The 24,437-nt window shown below is 38.4% G+C and overlaps 1 protein-coding gene across 1 annotated transcript in view; it reads right to left on the bottom strand.

Moving 5' to 3' along the window:
* Positions 1-24,029, bottom strand: part of MIGA1 (mitoguardin 1) — a 77,695-nt gene extending 53,666 nt beyond the window's left edge. The window contains exons 1-5 of the mRNA XM_005678250.3: positions 23,954-24,029; positions 20,423-20,531; positions 10,213-10,390; positions 4,398-4,534; positions 2,144-2,270 (exon numbers count right to left, since the gene is read on the bottom strand). Of these exons, the coding sequence (XP_005678307.2) occupies positions 2,144-2,270; positions 4,398-4,534; positions 10,213-10,390; positions 20,423-20,521 (541 nt within the window). The 5' untranslated portion in view covers positions 20,522-20,531; positions 23,954-24,029. The remainder of the gene's footprint in view (positions 1-2,143; positions 2,271-4,397; positions 4,535-10,212; positions 10,391-20,422; positions 20,532-23,953) is intronic.

Here is a 24,437-nt window from a genome sequence, read left to right as displayed (position 1 = left end):
TCCACCAAAAGGTATCTTAATCCACTATGACACCAACTTGCTGACTTGGATGGATAAAGTGCTGGACCAGAGTTAAAAATAAACAAGAAGAATCCATAAAAGGTTATAGTCCAAGTAGGAATTTCATATCCCTGCTTAGAGAAAGCTTTTGTGGAAAAAATAAGTGATTACATGCCTCTTTTTCTTCAAACTTTTTCAAATAAAAAAAAAGCTTACCAAAATAATTATGTGCTTCAAACAAAACCAAAATATTTCAAAAGCTCAATTTCTCCAGACATATAAAAGTAAACAATCTTTAAAAGCCGCTTAAGAATCTGGCCAAGTCTGTTTTTAAGATATGGTAGTTAAGAGAATGTGTGTTAATCACTCAGTTGTGTCCGACTCTCTTGACCTCATGGACTGCAGCTCTGGTTCCTCTGTCCATAAGGATTCTCCAGGCAAGAATACTGGAGTGGGTTGCCATTCCCTTCTCCAGGAGTTAACAGAACACCTGTCCTCAAAAATCATTTCTTTGGTTATCTAGAGAATCTACTACTCTAAACAAACAAAATGTTCTATGAATGAAATGTAGGTTTTTCCTTTGTTTCATTTTCTGTAGCAAAGAATAGTGACTGGATCTTCCTTCTAAAAAAAGTTATACACTTAAAAGACTTCCTTTTTCTAAGCTATGTAATTCTCATTCCTTCATCCTTTTCTTACTCCATCCCCTCTCCGCCCCTCCGATTATTTTAGCTAAAATAAGGAAGAATTATTTAACGCCAGAGTGCCCAAAGGAAAAAGGTGCCTCTCAGGAAGTACTGTGTCTCACCTCACTGCAGAACATGACCCAACTGTCACATATCAGCAATTTTGTAACAGAATTGAAACAGTATTTCCTACCAATCCTAATTCTATGACACTGAGACTCCCTACACCTTCTCTAGCTTTGCTCTCTTTCTCTTCAACTCTCTCAATATTCCTATGAAGTAACCAAAGTAGGTTCACTAGGCATAGTTAAATCTAGAAGCACAGTGAGCTTAATTCTTGGAAACTTCGGAAAAGGTAGCAGAAGACTACTCTTACATCCTTCGCCAAGGGCAGGAGTACCCAGTGTACCACAGCAGATGACAGCATCTTTAACGATTGATTCTAAAGTGCGAGGAAGGCACACAGTCCTTCTGCCAACTCATCACCCTCTTACTGCTCACTGGTTAGGACCACAAGACTTCTTTGGTTTTATTTTTTAGTTAGCATGCGTTTCCCTTAAAAGGAATATAGCCTGAAATAGAGTATAGAGGAACACAGGCAAGGATTTGAAAAAGTATCTGAGTCTGACTCAGTATTAAGGACTCTGGTCCTCTTTCTGGGCTCCAGTGAAACTTTCTAGACATTCTTATGTTCTAGCTGTAAACAGTGGCCCCTTTCTATATAAAATCCTTCCTAGATATAGGAAGAATACAAATGATAGCTAGATAAAAGTCTCCTTTCAGTGCATTTTGATTGATTCATTAGATAGAAGTCAGCAGATGAGGTTAGGTGAGTGTAATATGACCACCCAAAGACGGTTCCCAGTACATGGAACTTGCAAATAAGTTATACACTTAAAAGACTTCCTTTTTCTAAGCTATGTAATTCTCATTCCTTTAAGACAGTCTTTGTGGCTGTGATTAAGAATCTTAACACGGGAAGATTACCCTGTATTATCTGATGGGCTCCAGATCCAATCACAACCATCCTCATAACAGAGAGGCAGAGGGAGATCTAAACACACAATGGAGAGGAAGGCAAGGGTTGGAGTCATGTGGCCACAAGCCTAAAGCGGCACCAGAAGCTGCAAGAGGCACCAACTGAATTCTCCTCTAAGACCCCAGAGGGAACATGGCCCAAACAACACCTTGATTTCAGTCCCGTGATAATGACCTCAGACTTCAGGCCTCCAGAACTCCAAAAGAGTATATTTCTATCGTTTTAAGCCACCAAGTTTGTGGTAGTTTCTATAGCAGCCTCAGAAAACTAATACAACATGTTATGTAATGTAGACTGGAGTCAAAAGATATGAGAACATTTTAGAACTGCAGTTGCTTCCCCTAGAACAATTAATCATTCTTCATTTTCACATTACATGTGAGTACAGTATCTTAAACCATTATTATGTTATTCCTACCCATCAAATATAAGTTCTCCGGAGTCGTCACAGGAATATTAACAAGTTTAATATCATCTTCATCTGCTTTGTCCCAGGAATTAGAATTGCCACAAGCACAGCTATGACAAGAATTGACACTCTGGACCTAAAATTGGATGGACAGAAGTTACTTCAAAATCTCTTTTATAACAGTATTTTGTGTTCTTTTATAAATTATTTACATAAATCCTAATCCTGGTAAGACAATCCATGGGATTTCTACCTAAAGAAATAAATCTGATTATACTCAATCAAACTTAGAATTCATAAGACTCTAAGTACTCTGAACGCTTGTTTGCTCAAAATTATACATGTAGAACAATATTTTGAACATAAACCAGTTGTTGTTTTTAGTTGCTCAGTTGCATCCAACTCTTTTCTGACTCCAAAGACTGTAGCCTGCCAGGTTCCTCTGTCCATGGGATTTTTCAGGCAAGGATACTGGAGAGGGTTGCCATTTCCCTCTCCAGGGGATCTTCCCAATTCAGGGATCAAACAGACATCTCTGCATCTCCTGCACTGTAGGCAGAGTCTTTACCACTGAGCCACCAGAGAATTTATTTCCATCAAAAATCAAGCAGCTATTTTTATAGTTTACTGTCATTGAGTATTTACTTATAAATTTTATCCACACCTACTTTGATCTGAGGTAACTAGCTTACTCTCCTTTCAGAACTTATTACAATGCTGATTTTCTGCTGTAATAACGAAAATCGAAAAGCCTCTATCATCTTTACTTCTCTAGCAAGGTCTGCTGAGCCAGTCATTGTCACTTCTTTGCAAAGACTCCCAAATCCTGAACTTCAGTTCTGCCCTCTTTTGAGAAATCTAAGCTCACATTTCCACCTGCCTATTTGGTGACTCCACATGGCTCTTCTGCTGGCATCTCAAACTGATAATACGAAAAAAGTGCTTTGCCTTTTCCCAAAACAAAAACTCCTCCCAAGTTCAGTAAAATTACTTTTATCTCCATAACTTCTCAAACCAGGTAACAAGAAGTCACCTTGAACTTCTCTTCCCACACCTCTCATACCTAGTTATCAAGTTTTCTGGACCCTGTCCCCTCCTTTTCTACTCCTGATGTCATGACTTTCACTCAGGCACTCATTAAGAGGCAGAAATCTGGGTTCACAGTCCTAACAGTGGAGTAAGTAAGTAGGTCAGCTAAGGCATGGATGGCAAAGTGATTCTAAAGACTAATTATTTATACTGTTATCATAAAACTCCTTTTGTCTTGTCAAGAACAGCTTCAATTTTCAGTTGAGAAAATTTAAAAGAAAGGTACCTCTCTGACACGGAGGAGATCCAGATTCTAGAATGGGCATATACTTCATTATCCTACTCAGTTTCCCAGAGGAATTGAAAGGGCATGTCTTTGATCTAAATGTTCCTCCCACGGACAGAGGAACCTGGTGGGCTACTGTCCAAGGGGTCGCAAAGAGTCAGACATCACTGAGTGACTAAGTACAACACGGCACAGCACAACAGAAGAGCCTTTAAAATGTGACATATTTTTAGGCATTTAAGAAAGGAGCAGCTATATGTTCCAATAAAATACAGAAGCAAGGTATGAACAGATTACAGTATTCTTTAAACTATTTTTTAAATGAATATACATGATGTTAGAGGCATATTCTCCCTGGAATACACATAAGAAACTGTCAGTGTTCATCTCTAAGGAGGGGAATTGAGAAGATTAGCAGCACATTTTTCACGTACATTGTTTAGTAGCAAGAGCATATCCTACCTGTTCTGTAAAATAACTTTTAAGCTATATTATATTTAAATAAATATAACTTTACTCTTCACCTGTCAATCAGTACTATGTTAATGGTGTAAAGGAAGAGGTGAAAGACTCCACACTTGGCTTCAGCAAGCCAAGTACTGTTACATAAGCAGGTTCACCAAGCAGTTTTTGTAACCTAGTACCACATTTGGCTGCATCTTCCAGCTTTTTGTAAAATATCTAGCTTTGAAGCAACTCTTCCATACCAACACGATCCTCACAGGACCTCATAGGATCACATTACCTGACTCAAAAAAACCTGGAACCAAGCTGGCTGAATATTTCACAAAAAGGTAATTTTATTTGTCTGAAGAAAACAAGATCAACCAGATTTCTTAAGGTTCTCTCCACACTAAAAGCTATCTAATTGTATGACATTTAAACCAATATATAATGATAGATATATAATTAAAATTAAAAGAAAAAATTAATAAAATGTTTACTTACAGAGGCTAAACTCTGTGCAGAGCCTGAGTATTTACTGAAGAGTCCTCCATTAGCATAGTTACAAGACTGAGATCCTTTGTCTTTGGCAGAACTTAAAGATAACGTCAAATTCTGTCTGCTACTGGAACAACTTGAACCTACCAAACAAACATATTAAAAGTATCAATAACCCCCACGATAAATTTCAGATAAAATTTCAAAGTTTATATATTCATTCAGAGGGCTCATTTTAAAATACAGTTCCCCTAATTGTGTAAATTATTAAATATATCATACCATTATTAAAATCTACATCTCTAAATAACATTTTTAACACTGCTTCTGAAATGAAGATTAAAACATGCATCTAATTAATTAAGGTGGTATCTGAATGGCCTACTATACAATCAGTATAAAAATACTGGCAAACTATGAACCTTCAAATTATAAATTTAACAAAATATAAGCACTTCTTATATTATTTCCTGAATTATATCAAAACTTTATCCATATCACATTATCTTAGTCTTTTATACATCTGTCTGCCCTAACCATCTACCCATTCATCTCGGGCAGATGCTGTGTCTTAGTTTATCTTAATACAGCACTTAAACTTCTCAAATCAAATCCTGACACTTACTAGTTATATGAACTTGAGCAAGTCACTTAACTTTTCCATATTTCAATAGGATTATAGTCCTAATTCATAGGATTGTTATAAAGGTTATTTTAACACAGTGAATATACAGCATGTTCACACTGCACCTAAGATCTAATAAAAACCTCAGTAAGTGTGTGTTTGCCGCTCAGTCATGTCCGACTCTTTGCAACTTCATGAACTGAGGCCTGCCAGGCTCCTCCATCCATGGGATATTTCAGGCAAGAATACTGGAGTGGGTTGCCATTCCCTTCTCCAGTGGTTCTTCCCAACACAGGGACTGAACCTGAAAGGCATCATTATTGTTGTAATATGTTAACAACACTTGGCACAAAACAACTTTTCATTATTTGCTACACCAACAAATCACAAGAGCATACGATAAACTAACAAATAAAAAATAATTTAAAATTTAAAGAATAAATCCAGCATGCTCAAGAAATTATTTCAATTGATACAATTTGATAATATGTACCATATCTTTAAAAAAATACACAGGTTTTTTAAAGGCCAGCAATTCTACTTCTAGAACTTTATAAACTTAGAAAATAATCAGATAAGTATATTCAAAGCAAGAAAAATAACCTAAAGAATACAATAGGGAACTGGTTAAAAAAGTAAAGCACATTTGTACACTAAGTATATATTAAAAATTGATAGCATAGAGCTATATCTATTGACATTTAAAAACATTCTTACATAATGTTATATATTTTTTAAGATTTATTGATTGATTTTTGGCTGCTCTGGGTCTTCATTTCTGCGCATGGGCTTTCTCTAGTTGCGGTGCACAGGTTTCTCATTGTGGGGGCTTCTCTTTTGGAGAGCACGGACTTCTGGGCACATGCGGTCAAAAGTTGCTGAGCTTAGTTGGTCCACAGCATGTGGAACCTTTCCAGACTGGCAATCAAACCTATGTCCTCTGCATTGGCAGGCAGATTCTTAACCACTGGACTACCAGAGAAGCCCCCATAATATTAAATATTAAAAGGCTACAAAGGTATGAATTTCACTTAACATATATAAATCATTTATTTGTATATAATAAAAATTTTATGTCTCAATGTATTTAAATGCAAATATAAATGACTATATATATATGCCAAAATATTATCAGTAGTCATTTCTGGGTAGCAGAATTTCAAGCGATTTTCATTTTTCATTGATGCTTATCTGTATCACGGACTCCATGGACGTGAGTCTAAGTGAACTCCAGAAGATGGTGATGGACAGGGAGGCCTGGCGTGCTGCGATTCATGGGGTCACAAAGAGTTGGACATGACTGAGCGACTGAACTGAACTGATCTGTATTATCTAAGCTGTCTAAAATGAGCCCAAAAAGATAAAGTCTGTCACTGTATGAAGTGTGAGCTATATATTCAGTTCAGTCTGTTCAGTCGCTCAGTCATGTCCAGCTCTTTACAACCCCAGAACTGCAGCAAGCCAGGCTTCCCGATCCATCACCAACTCCCAGAGCTTGCTCAAACTCATGTCCATCAAGTCAGTGACGCCATCCAACCATCTCATCCTCTGTCATCCCCTTCTCCTCCAACCTTCAATCTTTCCCAGCATCAAGGTATTTTCCAATAAGTCGGTTCTTTGCATCAGGTAGCCAAAGTGTTGGAGTTTCAGCTTCAGCATCAGTCCTTCCAATGAATATTCAGGACTGATTTCCTTTAGGATGGACTGGTTAGATCTCCTTACAGTCCAAGGGACTCTCAAGAGTCTTCTCCAACATCAAGTTCAAAAGCATCAATTCTGTAGTGCTCAGCTTTCTTCATAGTCCAGCTCTCACATCCATACATGACTATTGGAAAAACCATAGCTTTGACTAGACAGACTGTTGGCAAAGTAAAGTCTCTGTTTTTTAATATGCTATCTAGGTGGGTCATAGGTTTTCATCCAAGGAGCAAGTGTCTTTTAGTTTCATGGCTGCACTCACCATCTGGAGTGATTTGGGAGCCCAAAAAGATAAAGTCTGTCACTGTTTCCACTGTTTCCCCATCTATTTTCCATGAAGTGATGGGACCAGATGCCATGATCTTCGTTTTGAGAATGTTGAGTTTAAGCCAACTTTTTCACTCTCCTCTTTCAGTTTCATCAAGAGGCTCTTTAGTTCTTCCCTTTCTGCCGTAAGGGTGGTATAATCTGCAAAACTGAGGTTATTGATACTTTTCCCAGCAATCTATATTCCAGTTTGTGCTTCATCCAGCCTGGCATTTCACATGATGTACTCTACATATAAGTTAAAACAAGCAGGGTGACAGTATACAGCCTTGACGTACTACTTCCTGATTTGGAACCAGTCTGTTGTTTCATGTCCAATTCTAACTGTTGCTTCTTGACTGGCATACAGATTTCTCAGGAGACAGGTCAGGTGGTCTGGTATTCTCATCTCTTTCAGAATTTTCCACAGTTTGTTGCGATCCAAACAGTCAAAGGCTTTGGCGTAGTCAATAAAGCAGAAATAGACGTTTTTCTGGAATGCTCTTGCTTTTTCAATGATCCAACAGATGTAGGCAATTTGATCTCTGGTTCCTCTGCCTTTTCTAAATCCAGCTTGAACATCTGGAAGTTCACGGTTCACGTACTGTTGAAGTCTGGCTTGGAGAATTTTGAGCATTACTTTGTTAGTCTGTGAGATGAGTACAATTCTGCAGTAGTTTGAACATTCTTTGGCATTGCCTTTCTTTGGGATTGGAATGAAACTGACCTTCCTGTGACCACTGCTGAGTTTTCCGAATTTGCTGGCATCTTGAGTGCATCACTTATGTAGCATCATCTTTTAGGATCTGAAATAGCTCAACTGCAATTCCATTACCTCCACTACATTTTTTCACAGTGATGCTTCCTATGGCCCACTTGACTTTGCATTCCAAGATGTCTGGCTCTAGGTGAGTGATCACACCATTGTGGTTATCTGGGTCATGAAGGTCTTTTTTATATAGTTCTTCTGTGTATTCTTGCCACCTCTTCCTAATATCTTTTGCTTCTGTTAGGTCCGTACCATTTCTGTCATTTATTGTGCCAATCTTTGCATGACGTTTCCTTGGTATCTCTAATTCTCTTAAGGAGATCTCTAGTCTTTCCCATTCTTTTGTTTTCCTCTATTTCTTTGCACTGATCACTGAGGAAGGCTTTCTTATCTCTCCTGGCTATTCTCTGGAACTCTGCATTCAAATGGGTGTATCTTTCGTTTTCTTCTTTGCCTTTAGTTTCTCTTCTTTTCTAGCTATTTGTAAGGCCTCCTCAGAGAGCCATTTTGCCTTTTTGCACTTCTTTTTCTTGGGGATGGTCTTGATCACTGACTCCTGTACAATGTCACAAACCTCCATCCATATTTCTTCAGGCACTCTGTCTATCAGATCTAATCCCTTGAATCTATTTGTCACTTCCACTGTAGAATCGTAAGGGATTTGATTTAGGTCATCCTTGAATGTCTAGTGGTTTTCCCCACTTTCTTCAATTTGTTTGAATCTGACAATAAGGAGTTCATGATCTGAGCCACAGTCAGCTCCCAGTCTTATTTTTGCTGACTGTATAGGGCTTCTCCATCTTTGGCTGCAAAGAATATAATCAATCTGATTTCGGTGCTGACCATCTGGTGATGTCCATGTGTAGAGTCTTCTCTTGTGTTGTTGGAAGAGGGTGTTTGCTATGACCAGTACTTTCTCTTGGCAAAACTCTATTAGCCTTTGCCCTGCTTCATTCTGTACGCCAAGGCCAAATTTGCGTGTTAGTCCAGGTGTTTCTTGACTTCCTACTTTTGCATTCCAGTCCCCTATAATGAAAAGGACATCGTTTTGGGGTGTTAGTTCTAGAAGGTCTTGTAGGTCTTCATAGAACCATTCAACTTCAGCTTCTCAGCATTACTGGTTGGGACATAGACTTGGATTACCGTCATATTGAATGGTTTTCCTTGGAAACGAACAGAGATCATTCTATCTTTTTGAGATTACATCCAAGTACTGCATTTCAGACTCTTTCGTTGACCATGATGGCTACTCCATTTCTTCTAAGGGATTCTTGTCCACAGTAGTAGACATAACGGTCATCTGAGTTAAATTCACCCATTCCAGTCCATTGTAGTTCACTGATTCCTAAAATGTCAATGTTCAGTCTTGCCATCTCCTGTTTGATCACTTCCAATTTGCACTGATTCATGGACCTAACATTTCAGGTTCCTATGCAATATTGCTCTTTACAGCATCAGAGTTTACTTCCATCAACAGTCACATGCACTGCTGCTGCTGCTGCTAAGTCGCTTCAATTGTACGACTCTGTGCAACCCAGTAGACGGCAGCCCACCAGGCTCCCCCATCCCTGGGATTCTCCAGGCAAGAACACTTGAGTAGGTTGCCATTTCCTTCTCCAATGCATGAAAGTGAAAAGTGAAATTGAAGTCGCTCAGTCGTGTCCGACTCTTTGCGACCCCATGGACTGCAGCCTACCTCTTCAGCATACAAGAGATAGCAGGCTTAGATCCAAGAACATTAGAAAGTAGAATTATTAGATATTGACTATAATATATTTCAATTTTCCAGGCAAGAGTACTGGAATGGGTTGCCATTGCCTTCTCCTCACATCCACTACTGGGTATTGTTTTTGCTTTGGCTCTGTCTCTTCATTCTTTCTGGAGTTATTTCTCCAGTCTTCTCCAGTAGCATATTGGGCACTTACTGACCTGGGGAGTTCATCTTTCAGTGTCCTATCTTTTTGCCTTTTCATACTATTCATGGGATTCTCAAGGCAAGAATACTGAAGTGGTTTGCCATTCCTTTCTCCAGTGGACCACATTTTGTCAGAACTCTTCACCAAGACCCATCTGTCTTGGGTGGCCCTACACAGCATGGCTCATGGTTTCACTGAGTTAGACAAGGCTGTGGTCCATGTGATCAGATTGGTTAGTTTTCTGTGATTGTGGTTTTCATTCTGTCTGGCCTCTGATGGATAAGGATAAGAGGCTTATAGAAGCTTCCTGATTGGAGAGACTGACTGAGGGGCAAACTGGGTCTTGTTCTGACGGTCAGGGCCATGCTCAGTAAATATTTAATCCAATTTTATGCTATATATTAAGCAAGGAAATTTTGGAAACTAAAATACTGAAATTACTGCACTCCAGTAATGATGTACAGATAAAATTTCCTCTGTAGACTTAATTCAGCTACTTCTACATACCTTTGTCTGACGCTGCTCTTTTAGTGTATTCAAGTATGAGGTGCTCTGGTTCCCATGGTAATATTTTTCCTTTCTTTTTTCCACGTCTTCTTTTAAAGTGATGGGCCAGAAAAATTACAGACACAGCGCTCACTGCAGTTACCATGAATAACTTTTTAGCTACTGGCGAAAATTTGATCTAGAAAAGATGCAGTCACGAGTGAAAAAAAAAGTATTTTATTTGGTTGCTTAAAACCTACAAAAAGACTAAAATTACTCTGAAGCTAATATAGTTCTAAATACTACAAAGATAACATTATTTCACTCTTTCAGTGACAGCTAGCCCAAATGAATTTCAAAAAACATACTAAAAAAATGTAGTTTATCATCCACTACTCTCAAGTTCTCAGCTAAACACTAAAAATCAAAAAGTCATCAGGAGCACAAAATAATTCAATTCCATTAATATCTGTTAAACAACTAAAGATTAATTCATTCAACTCTATCTTCTATCTGAATAACAGCAGGAATCATTGCAGGAATGATTTAATCAGACTTTTAAAATGAACCAATTTTTTTCTATTTATTTTTAACCGGAGGATAATTGCCTGACAATATTGTTTTGATTTCTACCATACATCAGCATGAACTAGCCATAGGTATACATATGTCCCCTCCCTCTTGAACTTCCCTCCCACCTCCCACCCTTTCCCACCCCTCTAGGTTGTTACAGAGCCCCCATTTCAGTTCCAAGTCATACAGCAAATTTCCATTGGCCATCTTAAAATAGACTGTTGTTTTTTTTTCCAAACTATCTGGAAATCTGGGAAAACATAAATTAACTCAATTTATAAATATCATTTGTTGTTGTTGACCAGATGCTCAGCTGTGTCTGACTCTGAGACCCCATGGACTGCAACCCCCCAGGATCCTTTGTCCATGGGATTTCCCAGGCAAGAATACCGAAGTCGGTTGCCATTTCCTACTCAAGAGGATCTTCCTGACCCAGGGATTGAGCCCACATCTCCTGCACTGGCAGGCAGACTCTTTAACACTGAGCCACCAGTCATTTGAATAAGCCTTTTGGTTCATGAATTAATCAACAAACATTTACTCAGCATTTTACAATATACCAGGACTGTGTTATGAAAATGAAAATGAAAATTTTGGTATAATTCTATTCAGTAAGTATGTATCAGCCAGTGCCTCTCTTGGCTTGGCCACCCCTCCCTTGAGGTGTTCCTTCTGTTCTTTCTTTAATAAACTTGCTTTTGCCACAAAAACCAAGTAAGTATGTATTAAACGTCTTCCACTGATCAAGAAGCACCAGAGGATACAGAGCTTGATTTCCTCAATCAGTGTGCTAAGAGTAAAGACAGTTAGACAAATAATGTATTACAAATAACTACAGTATAATGTGATAAATATAGTAATGTTAAGTATGAACCTAGTACTAACATAAGAGCAAGTGGTAATTATCTTTTTCTTGGAGGACAAACACTATTAATCACCTAAAATGCAAAAGAACTTTAAAATAAAGCTATAGCTTTGGGGATATAATGAGAGCTAGATAGAGTATCAGAGTTCAATCTTCCAACTACAAAAAAGCCAAATGCCAAATTCTCAATTTTTTTTAATCCATCAGAATGCTGAAGTTGGAGGGTAATCAAATGGCCCCCAAACTAAGAAGACTGGTATTTGCAAGGAAAGGCTGACATGAACACTGGAATTTCCCTGATGGTACAGTGGTTAAGAATCCACCTGCCAATGCAGAGGGCATGGATTCAATCCCTGGTCCACGAAGATGTCACATTCGGAGGAGCAACTAAGTGCATGCACCACAACAACTGAGGCCGTGCTCTAGAGCCCACGAGTCGCAACTGCTGAGCCCACACAGCACGAGCGCTGAAGCCTATGTGCTCTAGGGCCTGTGGGCCACAACCACGAGGTCTGTGGCCCTAGAGGCTGTGCTCCACAATAAGAGAAGCCCCTACACCCACAGCTAGAGAAAACCCCCTGCAGCATCGAAGACCCAGCACACCCAAAAATAAAATAAAGTTTAAAAAAAAAGCTCATTTTTTTTGTATACCAGAAATGATTTACTTCCACTTGTCATTAGAATTTGGCCTCCAGGACTATGATCTAACAAAAAATTTAAAACTATTCTTACTCTATTTTTCTTCCAAATCCACTTAAGTCTTCCAAAACTATCATGAAAAATCGGAACATTCCAGTGCTGTCCCAGGCTTTTTTCCCTTTACAAACTGTAAGAATTATTCTCTTCAGTAATGTCTTCACTACAGGTACTGCCAAATTTTTGATTCTTTCCATTTCTGTTTTTCCCTCTGGAACCATAGCTCCAATGTTCATGGCAACCAAATGAGATTTGGGGGAAAAAAAGAAAACAATTCCTGGAATTTGGATGCTAAACATCCAATAATAAAATAAATTCTAAAAATAGCACTGTCATTAAGAACACCTTACTTCTCATTATACTTTATAAACTGCCATGATCTTATTATCCCACCCGCCAAAAAAATGCTTCTTAGGTCAAATTTTAATATTTATGGCATAAGCAAATGTAAGATAAGAAAATTAAGACCTCTACCAAAGAAAATAATCTATTGGGAGTTCCCTGGTGGACTAGTGGGTAGGATTCGGCGCTTTCACACTATGCCTACAGTTCAATCCCATAAACTATGAGATCCCATAAGCTATCTGGTGTGGTCAAAAAAAAAAAAAAAAGAGAATATTAACACAGGCCCAGCCACAGCTAAGTGGTCATGTTCTGCTCTATCCTGGGGCACTGAAATTAGAGAACTATTAGGAGACATAAATATAATATTAAAACTACTGTCAGAAATATAACATGCTTTATTAATATGAATTCAAATGTAAATCAATTCACTTTTAAGATCCAAGTTCTGTTTATATATTATCATTTTTGCATAAAAGATCCATTACAACTTACAGTCTTAATCTTATAAAAAAAGAAACCTTTCCAAGACAAAAACAAGGTAAATTTCCCAGAAAAAGATTTTTATCAGAAGTAATCTAGGTAACACAAGGTCTGAAAGTTTCTATTACTCCTGCCTACCACTTATTCTGTTACTTTTTTCCCCACAGGAAAGTCAATTACTTCCTATATCATCACCCAGAAAACTGAAAATACAGCATCTCACAATCCCAAACTCTTGAGGGGCTTTTTGAGGTGACATAGTCCATTTCCTTAACTCCAGAGAAAATGAAAACCTAATACTGTCCTATTCATTCAACATGAACTGAGCACCAACTTATAGGCCAAACACTGAGAATAACAAGAAAGGAATAAGACACTGTTCCTTGTGCTCAGATTTCACAATCCTCCCCCCTCCATAACCTGATGCTGTTGTTTAATGTTCTTGTCAAGTCCCCCCCTTCATCTGATGTTCTCAGGAGACACAGAATAGTCACTCACAAGTTTCCTGCTGCAATAACCTATTTCCTGCTACTCAACATACATTTCTAACTAGAACTAAATTGATCTATTCCTCTAACACAGTACCTTACACACCTTTTTACTGAAGTGGAGTAGGGGGGCACAGGGGCAGCTCTAAGAACCTTATGAAGTTCTAAGCTCAATAAGGGCAGAAATTATTTACTACTTTATATCAACTGAAACAGAGAAGATATTCAATAAACATAGTTTGAATGAATCTCTCTGATAACTGGAACACATCACATGCCACATACTAACTGTGACCTTTGGACAAGAGAGAATAATAACATCTTCTTCAAAGGGTTGCTGAAAGTAATATCTGACACATAGCATGCATTCTAAAAATGTGCTTATTATTTTAATTAAAAAATTTTAAACAAACACCTTATTTTGAAATAATTTTAGGATTTACAGAGAAGATGCAAAGACAACAGAGAGAGTTCTTATATCACTCAGTTTTTCTCTAACAATAACATCTTACATAACCATAGTGCTCTTGTCAAAACTGAGAAATTAACATTAGGACAATAATATCTAAGCTACAGGCTTTATTCTCATTTAACCAGTTTTTCCACTAATGTTCTTTTTTCTATTGTAGGACCAATTCAGGATACCACATTCATTACATTTAGACAGATTTTTTATTAATATTTTAAAGTGCTGAGTTAATTGTTAGACTCTTCTGATTAATACCCTGAATCTGGAGAACCAACTAAACTACTTACCACTTCACTCTGCGGTTTCCAACTGAAAAAAGTCTGCTTGTCTTACTATGATACACAGTAATATACCAAAGAAATCCTTAAAAAGACCACAGAAGCAAAAGACAAGTACTTTATTTACAGTATGTATTTATCAAATGAAAGAAAAAATGTTTGGAAAATATATCATTCCTTAAATACACAAGAAAATAAAACAGGAGCTCACAGTTATTGAGGTGTTCACTCATCTTTTCTGTATGCCAGACAACATGCTTTTCATTCCTTTTCATAGATGATACAAATTGGCTTTCAAAAAGGTTAAGAAACTTGCCAAAAATCACACAATTCCACAGCAGTGGGATGTGAATCAAAACATATCACAGAAGATGTGTTTAAATCCATGCACACTATGTACCACGTGCTAAAATTACTTCAGTCACACTGACGACATATCTTAGTATGCAATTAATTATATAACTGAATGGCATCCAAAATGGATTGTCAATTTTGGGAGGCTGAACTAATGAGCAAAAATTTTCACACATGTCTTTTTCCATAAAACATCAATATAATTAATTCTAAAGCTACAGAACTGTCTACACAGGAACTCTGAGCTTTTCCTTGGTCCTTGGATGCTATTCAAAGCATAGTCTGCTCTCTTAGTACAGGGCCAACATACTCTTTTGGTAAAGGCCAGATAGTAATTATCTGAGGCTTGAGGAACATACGGGTCTCTATTGCAACCACTTAACTCTGCTGCTGCAGCACAAAAACAGTTTCAGGTGATATATTAACAAATGAGCATGGCTGTGTTCCAATAACACTTTACTTGTAAAAACAGGTGGTGGCCTTGATTTGGCCCATAGGCTGTAGACTGCTTACCCACCTTGGTGCATTTCATAACATGGAATGAGTTTTGGATACCCAATACTACAACTGGAGAGTAAAGGATGTATCCTTAATTTATCTGCAATGATTCTTTATATTATTTTAAAAAATATTTCATGGAACAATGTGGACAATAGTCGTGGCCTCAGAAAAGTAGTCCTATGATTGAAAAGCAGGTTGTATAGTAGAATTAGTTTGGATAAAACATACAAAAATAACTGGCAAAAATCCCAAAGCTTTGGGGAGTACAAAACAATACTATCCTTATGGGAGAAAATTTAGCAATATCTATCACAATTTAATACATTTACTCCTCAACCCAAAAATTCAAAGCCTAAAAATTAATCCTATATCTGTACTGTGTGAATTAATGTATATCAAGCTTATTCATTATAGCATTGTGCTGGAATCAAGATTACCAGGAGAAATAACAACCGCAGATATGCAGAAGACACCACCCCTATTGCAGAAAATGAAGAACTAAAGAGCTGCTTGATGAAAGTGAAAGAGATTGAAAAAGCTGCCTTAAAATTCATTATTCAGAAAACTAAGATCACGGCATCCGGACTAAGACCACTGCTTCACGGAAAATGGGTGAGGAAACAATGGCAACAGAGATAGACTTTATTTTGGGAGATCCAAAATCACTGCAGATGGTGACTGCAGCCATGAACTTAAAAGACGCTTATTCCTTGGAAGAAAATATATGACCAACCTAGACAGCATATTTGGAGAAGGCAATGGCACCCCACTCCAGTACTCTTGCCTGGAAAATCCCATGGTCGGCCGAGCGTGGTAGGCTGCAGTCCATGGGGTCGCTAGGAGTCGGACACGACTTGAGCGACTTCACTTTCACTTTTCAGTTTCATGGAGTGGAGAAGGAAGTGGCGACCCACTCCAGTGTTCTTGCCTGGAGAATCCCAGGGACGGGGGAGCCTGGGGGGCTACCGTCTCTGGGGTCACACAGAGTCAGACATGACTGAAGCAACTTAGCAGCAGCAGCAGCAGACAGCATATTGAAAAACAGAGGCTTTACTTTGCCAACAAAGGTCTGTCTAGTCAAGGCTATGGTTTTTCCAGGAGTTATGTATGGATGTGAGAGTCGGACTATAAAGAAAGCTGAGCGCCAAAGAATTGATGCTTTTGAACTGTGGTGTTGGAGAAGACTCTTGAGAGTCCCTTGGACTGCAAGGAGATCCAACCAGTCCATCCTAAACAAGATCAGTCCTGGGTGTTCACTGGAAGGACTGATGCTGAAGCTGAAACTCCAATACTTTGGTCACCTCATGCAAAGAGCTGACTCATTGTAAAAGACCCTGATGCTCGGAGGGTTTGGGGGCAGGAAGAGAAGGGGACGAGAGAGGATGAGATGGCTGGATGGCATCACCAACTCGATGGACATGAGTCTGAGTGAACTCCGGGAGTTGGTGATGGACAGGGAGACCTGGTGTGCTGTGATTCACTGGGTCGCAGAGTCGGACACAACTGAGCGATTGAACTGAATTGAACTGAATGTTGTTTAGTCAATGACTCTTTTGCAACCACATGGACTGTAGCCCACCATGCTCCTGTGTCCATGGGATTTCCCAGACAAGAATACTGGAGTGGGTTGCCATTTCTTTCTCCAAACAATCTTCCCGACCCCTCTGGGGTCAAACCCCCATCTCCTCCATCAGCAGGCAGATTCTTTACCACTGAGCCACCAGGGAAGCCTCCAACTATTCAAATAATACATTTTAAAGAATAACATTAGTTTAGGATCATTGTAAGGATTAAAGAATTTACAAATGTATACAATATAAAATCTCTAAGACAGTGTTTTACACACAGTGGGTGGTTCTATGTCCTGTTGCTGGTCTTTTTAAATGTCATCCAAATGGTGTGGTAATATAAACAAATAAAAGAATAAATACCAAAAACTTAGACTTAACATTTTCAGCTCTAGGAATAAAATATATATATATATATATATATATATATATAAACTGCACAAATATATATATATACACACATATACACACACATATATAGACATAATGAACTGTTGAAACAACATAAAAACTCAAAAATAGGGAAATATTCAATAAACTATAGCACATCTATATTTATAAAGCATTTTTAATGATAGAGAAAATGCTCAAAATACACAGCTTTATAATCTCAAATGTAATCTCAAATGAGGGGGACAAGGCAGTGGGGGTGGGGAGTGAGGGACTGGGGAGCAGAGAGATGTATGCAGGAAAAAAGACCTAAGTAAAGGATAGCCAGTAAACTTTTATAGAGGGGTTGTTGGCAATTTTTATTTTCTCTTTAATTCTTTTCTGTATTTTTCAAATTTTCTTTTAATCATGTAATCCTAAAAAGGAAAAGAAAGAAAGAAAAAGAGAGAAAATAGGTTTTGGGATCAAAGAAAAGTAAGTACAAATCCCATATAATATACACAATTTTAGACAAGTTAAGTAAGCTATTAAAAAGCCACCAGATCTATAAACTGGAGATGATACAGAAATTTAAAGAATCTTTCAAGGATTAGAGACATTATATATAAAAAAGACCTCACTAATATCTTAAACACAGTGAATACTAAGTAGTATCACTCTCATACATTATATCTGTGTAACATCCTCTCCTATATAAAATTATATAGAGGATTTCCCTAGCGGTCCAGTGGTTAAAAACTCTTAAGCTTCCACTGCTGGGGAAGTGGACCAGGAAGTGATCCCTGGTCACGGAACTAACTATTCGATCCCACATGCCACATGATGTGGCCAAAAAAAAAAGAGAGAAAGAAATAAAATGATACTATATTTTATCATTCTAAGACACTATTCATTTTAAGATGTAAGCAAGTTTTAGAAATGTTGAAATGTAAAAAATGATTATCTTAGATTTGATGAAATTCATTGTAAGTTTAGTGAAATAAATGCTATTTTCCATACATATCTTTTTTAAAAATTTATTTATTTTAATTGGAAGCTAATTACTTTACAATATTGTAGTGGTTTTTGCCATACATTGGCATGAATCAGCCATGGGTGTACATGTGTTCCCCATCCTGAACCCCCTTCCCACCTCCCTCCCCATCCCATCCCTCAGGGTCATCCCAGTACACCAACCCTGAGCACCCTGTCTCAGGCATCAAACCTTGACTGGCGACCTGTTTCACATATGATAATATACATGTTTCAATGCTATTCTCTCAAATCATCCCACCCTCGCCTTCTCCCACAGAGTCTGAAAGACTGTTCTTTACATCTGTGTCTCTTCTGCTATCTCGCATATAGGGTCATCATTACCATCTTTCTAAATTCCATATATATGTGTTAGTATACTGTATTGGTGTTTTTCTTTCTAACTCAGAAATATGGAACGCTTCATGAATTTGCGTGTCATCCTTGCGCAGGGGCCATAGCTAAACTTCTCTGTATCGCTCCAATTTTAGTATACGTGCTGCCAAAGCGAGCACTCCATATGTATCTTTTTATTTACTACGTGTATGTGCTAAGTTGCTTCAGTCGTGTCCAACTCTTTGCAACCCCATGGACTGTAGCCCATCAGGCTCCTCTGCCCATGGGATTCTCAAGGCAAGAATACTGGAGTGGGTTGCGATGCCCTTCTCCAGGGGAATCTTCCTGACTCAGGGATTGAACCTGTCTCTCCTGTAGGTCCTGCACTGCAGGCAGATTCTTTACCTCTGAGCCACCGGGGAAGCCTTTACTTATTTACTACAATGGAGTACAAACTGCACTGGAAGCAGGTATTAAAAATAAAAGGATTGAGAATTTCTTGGCAGGCTAGTAGTTAGGACTCAGCACTTTCACTGTCAGGGACTGGGTTCAATCCTTGGTCGGGGAACTAGAATCCTGCAGGCTGTGTGGCCTGGCCCAAAGGGAAAAAAAAAAAGGACCGTTATTATATAAAATACACAAATGGCGAATAAGCACATGAAAAGATGCTCAACATGACTAATTAGGGAAAAGCAAATCAAAACCACAATGAGAAGAAATTGGAATCTTTGTGCAGTGCTGACAGAAATAAAAAATGGTGCAGCCACTATGGTTAACAGTACTGTAATTCCTCAAAAAATTAAAAATAGAATTACCATATGATCCAGAAATCTCACTTCTGGGTATACGTCCCAAAGAACTGAAAGTGGTTATTTGTACAGTCATGTTCACAAAAGTATTAGTCACAAAACCACAAGGCAGAAGCAACCCAAGTATCCAGCAATGAATGATTAAACAAAATGTGATATATATATAAGATCAAATGTTATTCAACCTGGGAGGAAAAGAGGAAATTCTGACACACACTACAACATAGATGAATCTTCAAAACATTATGCTAACTGAAAATAAGCCAGTCACAAAAAGACAAATACTACATAGCTCAACTTACGAAGTACCTCACAGTAATTGTCGTGGTTTAGTCGCTAAGTCACATCCGACTCTTGTGACCCCATGGACTGCAGCCCACCAGGCTCTTCTGTCCAAGGGGTTTCCCAGGCAAGAATACTGGAGTGGGTTTCCATTTCCCTCTCCAGGGGATCTTTCAAACCCAGGTCTCCTGCATTGCCGACGGTCTCCTGCACTGCAGGCAGATCCTTTACCAACTGAGTCAGCAGGGAAGCCCTGTGAGGTATCTAGAGTAGTCACATTCATAGAGACAGAATATACAATGGAGAGTACAAGTAGCTGGTGGGAGGAAAAATAAAAATTGCTGCTTAGTGGCACTAGAGTTCCAGTTTTACGAGATGAAGAGTTCTCAAGGTTGGTTGCATAATAGTATAAATGCACCTAATGCTACTGAACTGCACATTTAAAAATGGTGAAATGGTAAATTTTATGCTATATATATTTTACCACAGTAAAACAAAATTAAAATGAAATGATTGTTTAATAGTGAGAACAAGTCTGTTTAAATAACATAATTATCTGAAAATAATTGTAATAATAGACTGTGTAAATTCACTTAAGGTAGGAAGATTTTTTGCTAACAACAACAAAAAAAAACATGAAACAAATAAAAACAAGTAAGTTTTAAACTACTTTAACAAACACTTTGAACCATTTAAAACCCCAAAGGAAATTTAAATACTGTAAACATAATATGCTCTGAGCAATAAACTTATTATTCAATGTCGTATTTCTTTTAGTTTTTTTACCTGGCAGAGAGAATAATACCAAGACAGAGGAAGATCAAACACTCTCAGCGCTGCTGTCTTCAAGGAAAACTGTGATTCGTTCACCATTTCTTCTGACATGACTCCTCTTCTATATTAATTAAATGAAACACAGAATATATTGGCCACAAAGATTTCTAGTTATTCTACCAAATGAAAGATACAAATAGAAAATTTAACTCTTCTTTTAAAAAGCGCTTTTTTTGCACTTAATTAATCATATTACACTAACTTGAAGAAAATAATATTCTGAGCCAAATTTACTTAAGCTAAAAGTTTATTTATTAGCCAAAGTAGCCAAAAAGAAAATGAGTTAGATTTGAACTTTGAGTTCAGCTAGTAAACTTTCCTTTAAAAACTGTGGGTTCTAGATTCTCTCTTTTCTGGTGAAATAAATGTTTCAGCTTTTAAATAGTAACGTAAAATATTTTTATTTCCTTCCAACAACAGCAGGGATGGGGGGGCACTGAAAGAAATTTGATTGGAATCTTGACTTTAGGGGCTAGAAATGAACCTCAGGGCTCAATGAACTTCATAGTTCAAGCATTTATCTTCCTACTGTTCCATTAAAAAAAATTATTTTATATTGGACTACAGTTGATCCTACTGTCCCATCGTTAAGCTCTTGAAAGAAATGACACACACCTGCTATGAAATTTTAATATTGTTTTAATGCCTATTTCTACTGAAACCAAAGAAAGAAATGTCCGTTGTTCACAGAGAAGGCAGTCATCACTAAGAGAGACCCATAAAGGTAGCAGACTGCTGATAAAAACACAATGGTTCAGGGTCTAGGTCTATGCTTTATGAGCCAGAAACTCAAATTTTATACATGTACCCAGCTGGACACACATTAAACAAATTCACACAATACTGATATATAAATTAAGTATACACATTTGTTCATTTATATTAAGGAAATACACTATCTAGTCAAAGAAAACGTTTAAAAATTTATTTATTTTCTAATTGAAGGATAACTGCTTTACAGAATTTTGTTTTCTGCCAAACCTCAACATGAATCAGCCATAGGTATACATATATCACCTCCCAATACTTTTATACGCTATCGAAACATAACCTTTCTGAAATAAGACATCGTAGGGAGTTGAATTAAGTATAAAAGGCTCTGTGGTAAGCACAAAATTAATGGGTCCTTTCACTTCTCGGCCTTTCGGCTAAGATCAAGTGTAGTACTTACCTTGTGGCTCAGACGGTAGAGCGCCTTGTCTACAATGGGAGAGACCTGGGTTCGATCCCTGGGTTGGGAAGATTCCCTGGAGAATTAAATGGCAACCCACTCCAGTACTCTTGCCTTGAAAATCCCATGGACGGAGGAGCCTGGTGCAGGCTACTGTCCATGGGGTCGCAAAGAGTCGGGCACGACTGAGCCACTTCACTTTCACTTAACCATATTTCATACAGGCTGGGAAAAAGCCTGAGAACTGTTTCTGATGTATTATACAAGAGTAGGCCTTCCCACTAAGAAGAATGTTTATGCCTACCAAACATATTTCTTTTCCTCGGATGGTGCTGTACAAACTATCAGAAAATTAAAATTACCAACAATCTCTCTATAGCTTATTTGCTATTCTTTCTTTAAGTCATTTCTGCTCTTTTTCTAACCTTTCTGTTAATAACCCTATGTTTTTTCCCAGAAGACTATCAAAACCACTGATTAGTAGTTTCCTTTTCATATCAAACACAGTAAGATTTCTTAAGGTGGGTTACTGCTACTGACAGTTTACTTTTCCCCTATTAGTGACACCCAAGGAGTGGAAACTTAATTTTCCCCACACTCATATTCTAACTACAATTTTTCGGCTTAGTATAATCAATACGTTAATCCCAACTGACAAACTGTGGTACAGACATACTAATGAGAAATACAAGGAAACCATGAAGAAACTGTTAAACAAGTGAAAAATAAGTCTGAGGAATGAGACTAGGAATGCAGGGTGGCATTTGCTTTTTTTTTTTTCTGTAATATTTGCTTTTTTTTTTTTTTTTTACTTCTTTTTTTTTAATTAGTTTTTTATTTTTTAAATTTTAAAATCTTTAATTCTTACATGGAGTGTATTCATGTATTACTTTTTTCAAATGTTTCACAAAACAAGAAGGAAGCACATTTACCCCTCCCCTTGGGAAAAAAAACTTCATTTTGAGAAACATTTTTAGTAACTAAATAGATTCTGGACCAATAAAGCTACCTATACTATTGCATTTTCTTTAAATTCCTGAAAGTAATTCACCCAAAGTGATTTTCTCCGTAATACAGTTCCAGATTTTGAAGCAGAAGAAAAAGAAAATAAAGCAAACACTTCAATTTGCTGCAGTGGTTTTCTTAAAATAAACGTCCACTTTTGCATTCTAACCACCTCATACCCTTTCATTTAAAATCGCTGAGTGATTCCAAACTTAATCATTAATAATTGAACAGCTTTTTAAAACCAGTCATTTCAGTTGCTTTCAAACGTATTAATAAAAAAAAAATGGAGACAGTTTCATCATCAGCAAAAATATTATACTCTGTAACATCACTCGCTTCTCTCCATTCTAACCACGAGACACTTTAAAAAATGTGTCATATATACAGTTTGTTTCTTGCTGCCAAGTCACTTCACTCGTGTCCGACTCTGTGCGACCCCAGAGACGGCAGCCCACCACGCTCCCCCGTCCCTGGGATTCTCCAGGCAAGAACACTGGAGTGGGTTGCCATTTCCTTCTCCAATGCAGGAAACTGAAAAGTGAAAGTGAAGTCGCTCAATCGTGCCCGACCCTCAGCGACCCCATGGACTGCAGCCTTCCAGCCTCCTCCGTCCATGGGATTTTCCAGGCAAGAGTACTGGAGTGGGGTGCCATTGGACCTTATAATCCAAGCAAGAATTAAAGTCTGAAATATCCCCCAAATTTTGTCGTGAAATGTAAATCTATACAACAGACTTCTGAGAAGATATTTGAAATACAGCAAAAACGCTTACTTGAAATACTGATAAAATAATAATGATAAAGGTCTGTGCACGAGCAAAACCTTTTAGAGTCTTCTCTCCATAAAATGAACGTTGAATAACTTTATTTACAGGAGGGGTCCGACGCCACAAACCTCCTGATGCTAAATCATTCTCAGTAAGTCCCTTCAAAGAAAGCATAATCTTCCTCCTCCAAAAACCACTCCCCGCTCAAACCACGGACATTCTTGCAGAAACTTGGACCACACCAACGGCTCCTCCCGCAAGCCTCCTCCGCCCTCACTGCGTTCTCCTCTGCGGGCTTCTTTTGCTTCACCAAGATGACCAGGAAAGGGGCTCCCTCTCGGCTCAGCTACCCAGACCCTCACTCGGGCTCCAAGCGGTCGCCAGCCAGCCCACCCTGATTCAGCGCTCCGTGGCAGGCCTCCCTTCGGCTTTCTATTCCTATACACGGAATCCAGAGGGCGAAGGCCAGAGCTCCCGCCCACCCCTCTGCCACTAACCTGCGGCCGCTGAGACCCCACACAGCCCTCCACCCACGTACCTGATGCTCCAGGCCCAGCGCAGCCAGTCTTCCCCTGCTTCCCCGCCGCAGCCCGCCGCTGAGCCGCAGCCTGGCCCCGGGGGCGGAGTCCTTCCGGGGTCAGGAGTGGGAAGGTGGAGAGAAAGTAGCGGGGGCCTCCTAGCCTTTCTGCGTGAGGGGCTACGTGTGAAGCAGCTCCCGCCATTTTTGTTCAGGGTAGAGGCTCCTGCCTTTCCCCAATGGCTGTGACATGTACAGTGGGGGAATTGCATCCTGTCACAGTGCTGAGATAGCATCGCAGTTTGTAACCTTTTGAGGGCCCCAGGACCATCCTAGGAACCGGTGAAAAATATGGGGCATTTTCTCTATATGTCATTTAAATACATTAGTAAAAGAAAATAGCTTGTACATTACCAAGAGAATATATATAATATATACGTCTAATATATATATATATATATAAATATAGTTGGATACTCTGAACCAATCCATGGCTCCCAGGTTA

The sequence above is a fragment of the Capra hircus genome, chromosome 3 (genome assembly GCF_001704415.2).
Source record: "Capra hircus breed San Clemente chromosome 3, ASM170441v1, whole genome shotgun sequence".
In the NCBI taxonomy this organism is placed as follows: Eukaryota; Metazoa; Chordata; class Mammalia; order Artiodactyla; family Bovidae; genus Capra; species Capra hircus.
Note: the sequence above shows the minus strand (reverse complement) of the source record. Positions and strands in the feature narration are given on the sequence as shown.